At 50.3% G+C, this 12,630-nt stretch overlaps 1 protein-coding gene across 3 annotated transcripts in view; it reads left to right on the forward strand.

Moving 5' to 3' along the window:
- Positions 1-12,630, forward strand: part of EARS2 (glutamyl-tRNA synthetase 2, mitochondrial) — a 29,444-nt gene that overhangs the window by 7,648 nt on the left and 9,166 nt on the right. For all 3 annotated transcript variants that reach the window (XR_013448819.1, XM_036111174.2, XM_078074688.1), the window contains exons 4-8: positions 2,242-2,714; positions 4,286-4,394; positions 7,123-7,276; positions 7,389-7,519; positions 12,067-12,202. Coding sequence is in view for 2 of the 3 variants with exons in the window: in XM_036111174.2 (XP_035967067.1) it covers positions 2,242-2,714; positions 4,286-4,394; positions 7,123-7,276; positions 7,389-7,519; positions 12,067-12,202 (1,003 nt within the window). In the remaining variant the exon portion in view is untranslated. The remainder of the gene's footprint in view (positions 1-2,241; positions 2,715-4,285; positions 4,395-7,122; positions 7,277-7,388; positions 7,520-12,066; positions 12,203-12,630) is intronic.

Genomic DNA, 12,630 nt, shown 5'->3' on the forward strand with positions numbered 1-12,630 from the left:
CACTCGCTGCAGACCCCGAGAAATGCGTATCGTTTCTCTTCTCCCCGATTTCAACGGCAGCACACAATATGCAGACTGTGCAACTTAAGTGTTCCCACTGACTGTCTTGAGGAGACCCAGTCTGTACTGGCCCGTAGGTTTTTGTTTGGCTTGTGCAGTATTCTGCTGTACAGGTGTACCGGCCCTTAACCAGTTTCTTCCTAATGAGGCTTTCTGCCGTTTCTAATCTGTAGTTAAAACAGAAGAGCTGGGGTGGATCGTGGTGGCATACATCATTGTACACATGTGCAGGGCGTTTGTTGGAGACCCTCCTAGATGTGGGAACCCAGGGCCAGTTTGGAGCTTTGATAGACACTGCCCTGTGGCCCTTGACCACCTTACTTCCCATCAGCAGTGGCATTGGGACATCTGAGTTCCAGTTGTTTATTTATTTATTTTTAAAGAATTTTATTTTTTTGTTTTTTTTTTTGAGAGAAGGCGCATGTGTGTGAACACGGGGGCGCTGGGTGGAGGGGCAAAGGGAGAGAGAGAATCTCAAACAGGCTCCACACTGTGCACGGAGCCCAATGTGGGGCTCAATTTCATGACCCTGAGGTCACAACCTGAGCCAAAATCCAGAGACGCTTAACCAACTGATCCGCACAGGAGCCCCTATTTTTAAAGAATTTTAAAAACTTTTTTTAAGTTTATTTAAATAATCTGTACACCCAATGTGGGGCTTGAACTCACAACCTTGAGATCAAGAGTCAGATGGTCTTCTGCCTGAGCCAGCCAGGCGCCACCCCCCCTTCCTTTTTCTTTTTTTAAGGTAGGCTCCACACCGAATGTGGGGCTTGAACTCACAACCCTGAGATCAAGAGTCGCAAGGTCTACCGACTGAGCCAGCCAAGTGCCGCTCGGAGTTCCAATTTAAATGAACTGTTTAGGCAGGGGCTGGATGTTTCTATGAGGTCATGACATTCATTGCAGCATTGCTCTTTTGTTATAAACAGTCCACTTGTCCGTTGGCAGAAGGTTCTTTTTTTAAAATTATGGTCAAGTTCTCTTGTGGAATCCACACAGCCGTTTACTAATTGAACCCTTAACTCTGTGTTAAGGAGTATGTTTTCAAGCCTTACATTTGTGTATCAGGATGCTTTGGGGAGCAAGTAATGGAATGCCCTGTGGAAAAGGGACAAACCAGGGGACCAGGCTGGCTTAGTCAATGGAGCACACGACTCTTGATCTCAGGGTCATGAGTTTAAGCCCCATGTTGGGGGTAGAGTTTACTAAAAGAAATAAAGAATTAAAAAAAAAAAGGGGGACAAGCCAAAGCTTCTCGTACTTTCATGTGCAGATGGCTCACCTGGGGATTTAGTTAACACGCAGATTCAGATCCACCAGGTCTGGGGTGCGGCCCGAGATGCCACATTTTGGACCGGCTCCCAGGTGGGGCTGCTGCTGGGGGTCCACAGACCATACTTGGAGTAGCCAGGGCATAACCCACACAGACATTTACCACTTACTCTGCAGAAGTCTGGAGGTGAGGCAGCAGCTCTTTCTGCCCATGGGTCCCGTCCCCATGCTTTAGTAAAACCACCTTTTTGCACCAAAAAAAAAAAAGTCTGGAGGTGAGAGACTCAAGGATAAAACCAGCAGCTTCAAGACATCAGGGCTCTGTTTTGGCTCCTCCCTGCCTCCCCTGCCCCACCCCCATCCGTTGCGAATGGCTGCAGTGGCTGAAGTGGCTCCAAGCGTTCTGACCTCATAGGACAGCAGCTGAAGAGCGCAGGAGGAGAAGGCAGGGAGTAAAAAAGGGGATTTTCCTCTTGTGGCTCTTTCACTCTCGATTGGAGAGAAAATTTTTCCCAGGACCCTAACCCTCCCCTGCCTGCCCCCAAGCAGACTTTTCTTTGAGTCTCAGTGAGTAGAGTGGTCCTACCTGGACCAGTCGCTGGCATAGGGGAAAGAGATTGCATGATCGGCTACACCAGCCGTGATTCAACCCCGGCGACTCGGCATTTTGCCATTTCCTCGCTAACGAAGAAGAAGAGGGACAGGCTGACAGGTAGGCGTGTCTGTCATGCGGTTATCTCACTTGGTTTTCCAATATATCCCTCTTCTTCTTGTCCCTGTTGGAGACCGGAAAAAGAGCTAGAGAAGTACATTACTTACCTAGGTCATCTAACTATCAGAGACGAAGATAGAACTCACGTCTGTTTTTGGTGCCCCTAGCTACCATGCTGCTCTGTTCTCCGACAGGTATGACAATCGGTGCCGGAACCTGAGCCAGGGGCAGGTGGCCCAGAAGCTAGCCCAAGGCCCCAAACCTGCGATCCGCTTCCGCCTGGAGGGGGAAGCACCAGCCTTCCAGGACCTGGTGTACGGCTGGAATCGGCATGAGGTGGCGCATGTGGAGGGGGACCCGGTCATCCTGAAGAGCGATGGCTTCCCCACGTACCACCTGGCCTGCGTGGTGGACGACCACCACATGGGCATCAGCCACGTGCTGCGTGGCTCCGAGTGGCTGGTCTCCACCTCCAAGCATCTGCTCCTCTACCAGGCTCTGGGCTGGCAGCCACCTCGCTTTGCCCACCTGCCCCTGCTCCTCAACAGGGATGGCAGCAAGTTGTCCAAGAGGCAAGGGGACATTTTCGTGGAGCATTTTGTGGCTGCCGACTTCCTGCCGGATGCCTTGCTTGATATCATCACCAACTGTGGCTCAGGGTTTGCAGGTACCCACCCACCTGGGAGGTCCCCGTGGGACCATAGCAGTGAGGAGCTGGGGCTTTGGTTCAGGCCCACCTGGTCTTCAGCCCCGGCTATGCCACATGCAGTCTTGCCGAAGTTTATTCTTGTGTTTATTGAGCCAGAAATGGTGTTAAGTGCTGGGGCTACAACAGTGAACGAGATAGATGTAACCCCTGCCCTTAAGGACCTTATGGTCTTTGAGCCTCACCTGCCTCATCTGTAAAATGGGGATAAGCATCTTCCTCATAGGGTTAGGATGCACTGAGCTCATGAGTATGAGGCATCCAGGAAAGTATCCGCCATGTAGAAAGCACGGAAATTACAGATCTTTTTTTTAGAGATTTTATTTATTTGAGAGAGAGAGAGCACGAGCAGGGAGGAGGGGTAGAGGGAGAGGGAGAAGCAGACTCCCCACTGAGCAGGGAGCCCCATGCAGGACTCGATCCCAGGACCCTGAGATCATGACATGAGCCAAAGGCAGCTGCTCAACCGACTGAGCCACCCAGGAGCCCCGAAAATTACAGATCCTAGGATTATGACCATTATATTACTATCTCTGTGGCAAGTATGGGTTTCAGCAGTGTTACTAAGATTACTATGACCCTAGTTTATTTCAGCTGAGCCTTTACCCTTGGCCCAAGACTTAGAGCCCAAAGGTTAAAGAAGCACCAAATTAGGATGACCTCTTTGTGGAGGGGATTTCTGAAAATGTGGCAGTGATAGTCTGCTTACTGTTTATTCTGCTCTTATCTGGCTTACTCCTTGAAATATCCTTGAGAGATATTTATTATCCCTGCTGTTTTTTTTTTTTAAAGAATTTATTTATTTATTTTGACAGAAAGAGAGACCGCAAGAGAGGGAACACAAGTGGCGGGGGGGGTGGGGGTGGGAAAGGGAGAAGCAGGCTTCCCACAGAGCAGGGAGCCTGATGTAGGGCTCGATCCCAGGACCCTGGGATCATGACCTAAGCCGAAGGCAGACGCTTAATGACTGAGCCACCCAGGTGCCCCATGCCTGTTGTTTCTAAGAGGATTGAGAGGCTCGGAGAGGTTTGAGTGACTTACCAAAGTCACACAGCCTGTAAGGGACATGGCAGAGGCTCCCTTGAGGCCCAGGCCTGACTATGATGCCCATTGATTGTATGGGGCGGAGCTGCTGCTCAGGAGGAGGGACTCCTAACGTGGCGATTCTCAACGCTGCCTGCACTTGGGAATCACCCGGGAGGCTTGTAAAACATATTGATGCTCAGACCGCATCCCAACCCAGTGGAATCAGAATCTCTGGGTACAGCCAGGCCATGAGCATGCTGTTCCTGCAGCTCGCATCTTTGGGGGCAGTGAGGGTCGTTTAGCTTGATTGTTTTCAAACTTGCTTTTTCTGTGGGACAGGTTCCTTTCTGTACATGAAAGCTCATTCAGATCCTTGATCTATAAAAGAGCTAGAAGTTGAATCCCTTTGGTCGGAATGCAATGGGGAACCCAGAACATGCTCACCCAGCCTCCCTTGTGATTGAAAGGAGAGGCATGGGGCTGAGGCTGGGCGTGCCTACTTACAGAGAACCAGATGGGCAGGACCTTGCCAGAATTGATAACACAGTTTGACCTGACCCGGATCACCTGCCACTCAGCCCTGTTGGACCTGGAGAAGCTCCCAGAATTCAACAGGTGAGTGGGGAACCTTGGCGGGGGCGGGTAGAAAAGGACTTTCTTGCTAATGATGGGTCTCCAGGGCAGAGGGTATAGTGGGCTTTGGAGTCACACGGACCTGATTTTGATTGTGGGCTCAGGTGTCTACCGTTCTGTGACCTGACACAGAGCATGTAAGTCACCTAACCTCCTGGATCCTCTGTTTCCTCTTCTCGAACATGGGACTGATAACAGTACCCACCTTGTGCAGTTGTCGTAAGAGTTCAGTTAAATGTTGTGTCAAAGTACTTTGCACAGCCCCTAGCACATAGAAAGTGTTCAGTAAATAGTAGGTGCTGTTTTTGTCATTACCATTGTCCTGGCCATCCCTGGCATGGATTCTGTTAACCATGGCCTGGAGAAGGGGCATCTTCATCTCAGAATCACCCCCCAGCTCCCGCAGCCAGCAGTGAATGAGCGTTGTCTCATGGCACGTGTTGTACATTTCACGTAGTTCTTCACTCACACCTCTAAATCCAGTTACGGTTCAGGTCACTGTTGACATATCCATCTAAGGGTCTCAGTGGTAAAGCCAGTGGACAGATGTGTACTTAAGGGACAAGGGACTCATTGATGCCATGTCCTGAGCACCAGTTTGGGGACAGGCTCTCCTTAGTGCTTTACTTGCGTGAGCCCAGAGCGTTCACATTGACTGCAGGTGTTTTAAGGATGTTACTTCATTTATTTCTCCCATTAGACCTCTAAGGTCAGTTGCCTGACTGCTCTATTTTGCATACACAGAAACCGAGACCTAGGGCAGTTCCATAACTAGCCCAAGTTCACACAGTAAATAGCAGGCATCTCTCGAATGGGGCATTCAAGAGCGAATGCAACTTGTACCCTACTTTACTGATTGTAAGGAAAGCAGCATCTCAGGGAAATGGGGACAGAATGGGGGAGATACCTGGTGACCCATTCTAGTCCCCCCGAAGCGTGAGGGCAGCCAGAGGAAGGTAGAGGTGGGCTTTGCTCAGCGTGAATCAGGGAGGAGGTGCAGTGTTGGAACGGACGCTCATGAAGTTAATGCAGCCAAAGCTGTCACATTTAGATGTTTCTAGCATCGAGCCACTGCTGTGATTATTTCTGTGCTGGTAGTAAAGGTAGTAATAGTAGTTGTCAGAGCAGTACCAGAGGTGTGGTGGGAGTAGTAACAGTAACGACCGTCTGTCTAGCACTTACTGCCTCCCAGGCCCTGGACCTGACGCGTGTTATCTCAAGCTTGGCCACTAGGGTCTCTTGATTGCTTTCTTTCTACTGTCTCATCTGGCTGCTAAGGCGGTCTTAGGAACAGTTTCAGCATGTGGTATTAATTCCTTTTTAAGAAAATCATTATGGGGGCGCCTGGGTGGCTCGGTCGTTAAGCGTCTGCCTTTGGCTCATCATCGGGCTCCCTGCTCCGCAGGAAGCCTGCTTCTCCCTCTCCCACTCCCCCCTGCTTGTGTTCCCTCTCTCGCTGTGTCTCTTTCTGTCAAATAAAATCTTAAAAAAAAAACAACTATTAAAAAAAAAATCATTATGTTTTTTAGATAGTTGTGCGCTCTAGATAGCTTCCCAGAGGGTCTCCTCCTTCCACCGCTGATGTGCGGGAGCCTCTGTTCCGGCCCCCTGCCCATCTCCAGCTCTGTGCTTTACAGATGGTCCCTCATTTAATCTGCACAGTGCCCTGTGACAGAGCCCTCCCTCCCCCCGTCATCCCCACATGATCGTGAGCATCCTGAGGCTCTAAATGTTCGTGTAACTTGCAGCAGACATCTCACAGGGCTGGTCTGATCCGCAGGCCTGTCCGGTTCCAGAGCCCAGGACATAACTCACCCACCACTGCTGCCTGCCTTCCATGCCAAGGACAAGGGCCAAGCTCCTGCAGATTGGTCCTCAGCCCTGTACCTCTCCTTCTTGGGTCCCTGCGACATTGCTGGGGACACGGTGAGGGCAGCCTAGGGAGGGGACTGAGGACTGACAGGGCCTGCTTAGAGGCTTTGCTGCTTCCAAAGAGAGGGAACAAGGCAGTTAGAAGAATTCTGGAAAAGAGAACATTCGAACTGACAAGAAAACCTGAACTTTTTAACTGTGAGCCCTGGATTGAAGCAACTCTGTCCTCTGAACTGTCCCCTGGCTTCGAATCCTAGAAATCTGTATTCTTGACCTCTGCCTCTTTGTGCCAGAGCCCCATGCTTTAAGCTGTGCCAGGAGGCAGACACTTGCAGAGTCTGCCTTGTAAACTTGGGTGCCTGTAGAGACCAGGCCGGTGGCACAAGGGCAGGTGGCCGGCCGGGAGAGGCACTGGGGAGCAGAGGGCCTGGCAAACTGGAGCATGCTGTGCCTGTGAGCCAGGCAGCCTCCACTCTGCACTGGCCACTGAAGCTTGGGGAATTCGGGCCCTTTGCAGCCAGATCTTTGGATTTCCTGAGAGAGATGACAGAAATCTCTATTTTTATGTGATCTCTTCCTAGTTTAAAACGTTAGCTCCTATTTTAGAAACACTGAAAACAGGATATCCTTCTGGGTTGCTTGGGTCTCTCAGGCTGCTGCAGACCTTGGCCAGATCCCTTTCCTGTATATATTCAGTTTCTAGGCTGTGGGAGGGGCAGCTCACATCATGTGTCATTCTTCCAACCCGCCCCCCCCCCAGTCCCGCTCCCCTGGGGAGAGAGGGTTTGGGCAGGCTGGCGATGCCAGGGTCAGGACGGTCCCTCGGCTTCTCTTACAGGCTGCACCTCTGTCGGCTGGTGAGCAACGAGACCCAGAGGCGCCAGCTGGTGGGGAAGCTGCAGGCCCTGGTGGAGGAGACGTTCGGGAGCCAGCTGCAAGACCGGGAGGTCCTGGACCCAGCCTACGTGGAGAGGATCATCCTGCTGAGACAGGTGTGGTGTCGGGGAGCTCCGGGAGACTGAAGGAGTGGGTGGCACCCCCATTGTGTCCGAGTGTGTCCGAGCCCTGTGCACAGCACATCCAACGACTGCCTCTTCCCCCTAGGGTCACATTGGCCGCCTGCAGGATCTGGTCTCCCCGGCACACTCCTACCTGTGGACTCGGCCTGCTGTGGGCCTAGTGCAGCTGGGCACCATTTCGGAGAAAGTAGACGTGATTGCCAAACGCGTGCTGGGGTGAGTTCCTACAGGCCAAGCTCAAGGCTCCGCACCTGACTTCCCTCTCCCGGGGCCCCCTTCCTCCAGGGCTGGCTGTGGGGCCCCCACACCACCCCATGGCTGGCAAGAGGGTTTGGACAAGATGATCGCTGACTGGCTCTGTTTGGCAGGGGGCCTTCCCCAGAAGAACCCAGACCCTCCCCGGAAGGGGCGGCATGTTTGGGCTTTGGGGTTGGGTCTCCCTGTGTTCCCTCCCAGTACCGCCACTTACCCGGTTATTCTCCTCCTGCCTACACGGCATCACTGTGGCCAACTTACTGCACCTCTTTGAGCTCCCATTTCCTCGTCTCCAAGGTAGAGATGACACTATAGTTCTTACCTCTGAACAGGAACAGAAATACAACCAAAGCTGGCTTAAGCCCAGTCTCATGCAGGGGCCAAAAATATGTCACCAAGACCTACTTTTTCTCTCTGTCCCTTTGGTTTTCTGCTCTGTACTTCTTCGTACTGGCTTCTTTTTCTGCAAGGACTCTGCTTTGGGTGGGTGAAGGGTAGGACTTTCTACCAGACAACAGAAACGATAGTGCTTACCCCATATGGAAGTGGCCATCCAGGCTGAAGAGCTTTTCCCAGGTCTCCAGGGTCCTGCTGTCCCTAGATTTTGCTCTTGTCCACGTGGTGCATGGTGGCTCACAGATCATCCACAATTCAGCCAGAAGAGGAAGGAGGAAAAAGGGAAGGACAGGACGCTCCTTCCCCTTACGGACCTGACTTAAGAGTTACACATTCATTTCCACTCGTATCCTGCTGGCTAGAACGCCTGTCTTGGTGGCCACACCAAGCCACACACATGGAAAATATAGATTTTTTAACTTGCCAGCCATGAGGCTGGCTAAAAATTTTATCACTGCATACGAAAGGGAGAAAGGATAGAAGGGACACTGGCAGCCTCTCTCCTACCTGCGCTCTGGTTGTAAGACCGCACCAACACTGCAAAGCCTCAGCTGTGTCTTGAGATGGACGCTGACAGAGTCCGGGTAGCCTCATTTTCCTGTCCCCGAACCAGTCATCGAAGCCTGGAGAGTGTGACGTGCCCATCAGCGTAGGTTAGCTCATCATCTCCTGGGCTCTAAATGGACCCCCAGTCAGGGCACATGGGCTGAGAATGGGAGCCAGGTGATTCCCCAAGGAGATTTGGGGTATCAGGAGAAAGGCAGATGGATGCTGGGCAGCAAAACCCACAGTGTCCTTTTTATTTACCTCCTCCCACCTTTATTGTGAAGGTTAAAGTAGGTAATAAGTGTTTGCTTATGTACATGCCTGTAGCAGGCTATTATATATATTTTATACATTCGGTACATATACATATGTATATGTGAGGGGTGTGTGTGTGTGTGTGTGTGTGTGTGTGTACTTCACAGCAACTAAGGAAGTATCAGGTTAAAACGTTATCTCCATTTTATAGATGAGAAAATTGAAACACAGAGAGGCTAAGTAACTTGTCTAAAATAATAATAAGTTGGAGGAGCAGGGATTCAAACCCAGGCAGGCTGGGACTACAAGGCCATATGTTTCTCTGTGCAAAGTACTTGGACAGTGCCTGATACCTGGAAACCTCAATATATTTTAATACATATTTGGAAGTGATAAGAAAACAAGCACATGGCAAAAAATACAGTAATGTACAAATGGTACAAGAAGGTCTATAGCAAAAAGTGTGTTTTCCGTCCTACTCCAGCTCCCAACAGAAACGCACCACACTTAGCAGTTTCCTTTGCATAATGTGAGAGTATTCAACAATATGTTTATATAACTCCGTTCTTAGAAGTTCTTAAATTTTAAATTTAGTATTTTGATTATGAACACGTTCAGATCTCTCAAACCTGGTTTTAAAGCCTAGAAAGTATAAGAAAGGTAGATAATTGGGAAACCCATTTCTATCCTTGTCCCCCATCCACCCAGTTTCCGAACCCTCTGTACGTTACTACTATTCCTAATTATATCTAAATGATCCTTCTTTTTTACACAATAATATGGTAACACTGTTCTGTTCTGTGTCTTTGGTTTGTTTCACTTAAGATACTGTGGATCTGCCCAGTGCTTAGAGAGCGTTCTCATTCTTTTCTACAGCTACACCTATCCCATTATGAAACCACTTTACCATAATTTATTTAACTCATTTCCTATTGATAGACATTTGGACTGCTTCCAGATTTTACCGTTACAAACAATGCTGCAATGAATAGCTGTGTATAGACATCATTAAGCAGGTTTGCAAGTATATCTCCAGGATAAATTCCCAAGAGCCGTTATTGTTAATACTCCCTTAATTTATGGCATTCTACCATAGGGGCCCTTAGTTCTGATTCACCAGGACCATTGCCTTAACTCCCATCCCTGCCATGGGGTTAGATTTCAGAGACAGTCTGGTGCTCCCACTCAAGGCAGGAAAACTGATACTCAAGCATTCCAGAGCTGCCAGATTTCTCGAAGTCCCTTCTGTGCCCACGCCAAGCTCTGGGCCAGCTCTAACGTTTCCTGAGCTGCCATTGTTGGCCGCCTGGGGCTTGTCACTCTTTCACCAGTTCCTTGGCAGCCTGCTTCCCCGCAGTGACGTGGAGGAGAGTACCTATTTTTTCCCACGTTACATTTTATATTTTCCGGATTTTGTCTCCTGGATTTTGGAAATAACAGTCATCATGTGGCCCAGTTAACAATGTAGTAAGAATGACTACTTTTGCCTCCCACTGAAACTCAGTTGCTCAAATGCGGAGTTAGGGAGGGAATCTGTGAGTGCGAAGCGGCAGTCTCTTCGCGTTACTTCTGAACATGGTTCCCCGGGGCCAGTAGCCCCTGCACGAAGCCCAGCCTTGGAAGGGGGCTCTCTGGACCCCAGTGTGCCCAAGCGGTATCACAAGCACCGTGGATCGTCCGCACCGGCAAAGCTCTCCAGCCCCAGCTCCTGAGCAGCATTTCCAGTTGGAGTCTCCATAGTAGCTGAAGGGAACTGGCAAGGTGCCATCAAATAGACCCACCCCACCCTGCGTCTGTCTTATGCTCCGACTCAGAGTTGTTATTCTTTTTTGGCAAATCCAGCTCTAAGTGATTGGGGAGTCTCTTGAAACTCAAGCGTGCTTGTGAGAGAGGATCCCAGCTGGCCTGCCAGGAGAGCAGAGAGCAGTGACTGGCCTATTGGATTTTAGGTCTTGAGTGCTTCAACTTGTAGGCAAAGAATGGTTGTAGCAAGAAGGGGGCGCCAGGCCGGCTTGTGCAGAGACCTGCGCTCTGGTGGCCCCGGGCAGCAGGCACCGCGACCCTCTTCCACTTTGGGAACTGCTTCACCCTGGCCTACTTCCCCTACTTCATCACGTCCAGGTGCAGCGGCCTGCCGAGCACAAGGCCTTCTGGAAATGCATGCAGGCTGGGGTCACCTACCTCTCCATGCCGCTGTGCAAGATGCTGTTCCTGGCCGCTGGGAAGGCGGCATCTGTGACTTCACAGGGCAGTTCATAAAGGCCAGCATGGATGTGCAGACCTGATAGGCCTGGATCTCATTGTGTCCCAGAGTGGAGGCAAGGGAGAGTGCAAGAGCATGGTTGCTGCCCTAAAAATTAAAAAAAAAAAGAAAGGATGTTTGTAGCAAGTTGGTGGCAGTGGTGTTACAGGAGCTGGGGTCTCCTGAAATCTTTCTTCCTGCCCTTCTGTGCTGTACACTCCCCCAAAGAGCCTTCCCTCCACTGCATTTCAGGTAATTTCCCAGAGGGCTTCCTTCTTCCATCCTGTGTCTAACCTGTTCTAAGTTCATTTTTTTAGATTCTCTTGCAATGTCCTTGAGCTCTTGGACTTAATAATGTTAGCTAATATTTAATCTTTTAATGTAATACAAGATCTAATACTTTGGAGTACTTACTGTCTGTTCAGGCAAGGTACTTAGTGCCTGACAAGTTTTAACTTAGCCCCACAAGAGTCCTGTGAGGTGCAGACACTCTTACTATCCCCACTTTACAGATGAGAAAACTGAGGCATAGAGATCACATAATATTGAGGTAGAAATTAGTAAAACCTCTTATTATGGAGTTTTCCTATATTGTGCTTGGATTATCTGTGTATGTGGTCTCTTGGTGATTTTTCTTCCTCAACTTGGATGGGGGTGGGGGTAATAGATCTTCCTTCCCTCCCTTCTCTCCCAAGCAGGCTTGAAGAGTCACAGCTGACTGTTCATCTTCTGAAATTCTCCCTTTCACCTGCTTGCCACTGGCCCCCATAGACTGGCTCTTTCCTAGGCTTCTGTTCAGTTTTTTTTAAGTTTATTTATTTATTTAATTGTTACTATTATTAAGTAGGCTCCATGCCCAGTGTAGAGCCCAGTGCGGGGCTTGAACTCACAACCTCAAATCAAGACCTGAGCTGACAAGAGTCAGACGTTTAACCGACTGAGCACCTAGTCGCCCCTGTTTATTTTTTTTAGTAATCTCTGCACACAACGTGCGGCTCGAACTCACAACCCTGAGATCAAGAGTCGCATGCTGTTCCAACTGAGCCAGCCAGGCATTCCTCTTTTCTAGGCTTTTGGAAGGACCCGGTACGAGCTTAACTCAGGACATGCTGAATAGCGAACTGAGGAAGGTATCCGAAGGCCTGGAAGGGACCAAACACAGTACTGTGATGCGGCTCCTCCGAGTGGCCCTCAGCGGACAGCTGGTAGGTGGGCAGATGGGCTGGACGGTTCCCTGGAGCCCCTCATTCATCCGTTCAGCTGACATTCACTGGCCGGCACTAAAGTCTGGCTCGGATACAAAGAGAAATGAAGCGGGATCGTTCCCTTCAGTCACTTAGCAGATGGTATTTATGGAGTACCTACTGTGTGCAAGCACTGTGCTGGGTGCAATGGGTACAGCAGTTAATGAAACACACCCACTCCCTACCTGCATGGAGCTGGTGGTTGAACGGGGGCAATAAACATACCAGCACAGGAATACAGGCTCCTGGGAGCCAGCCTCAGCCACAGAAAGTAAAGACAATAGAAGGCTAACTGCCCCTTGGGGGGCGGGCGGCAGTACTGGGGTTGGCCTGGGGCAGAGCGCCTGCAGACCAAGGCTGGGCGTTTGCTCTTTCAGCAGCTTAAGGCA

The sequence above is a fragment of the Halichoerus grypus genome, chromosome 6, assembly GCF_964656455.1.
Source record: "Halichoerus grypus chromosome 6, mHalGry1.hap1.1, whole genome shotgun sequence".
Classification (NCBI taxonomy): Eukaryota; Metazoa; Chordata; class Mammalia; order Carnivora; family Phocidae; genus Halichoerus; species Halichoerus grypus.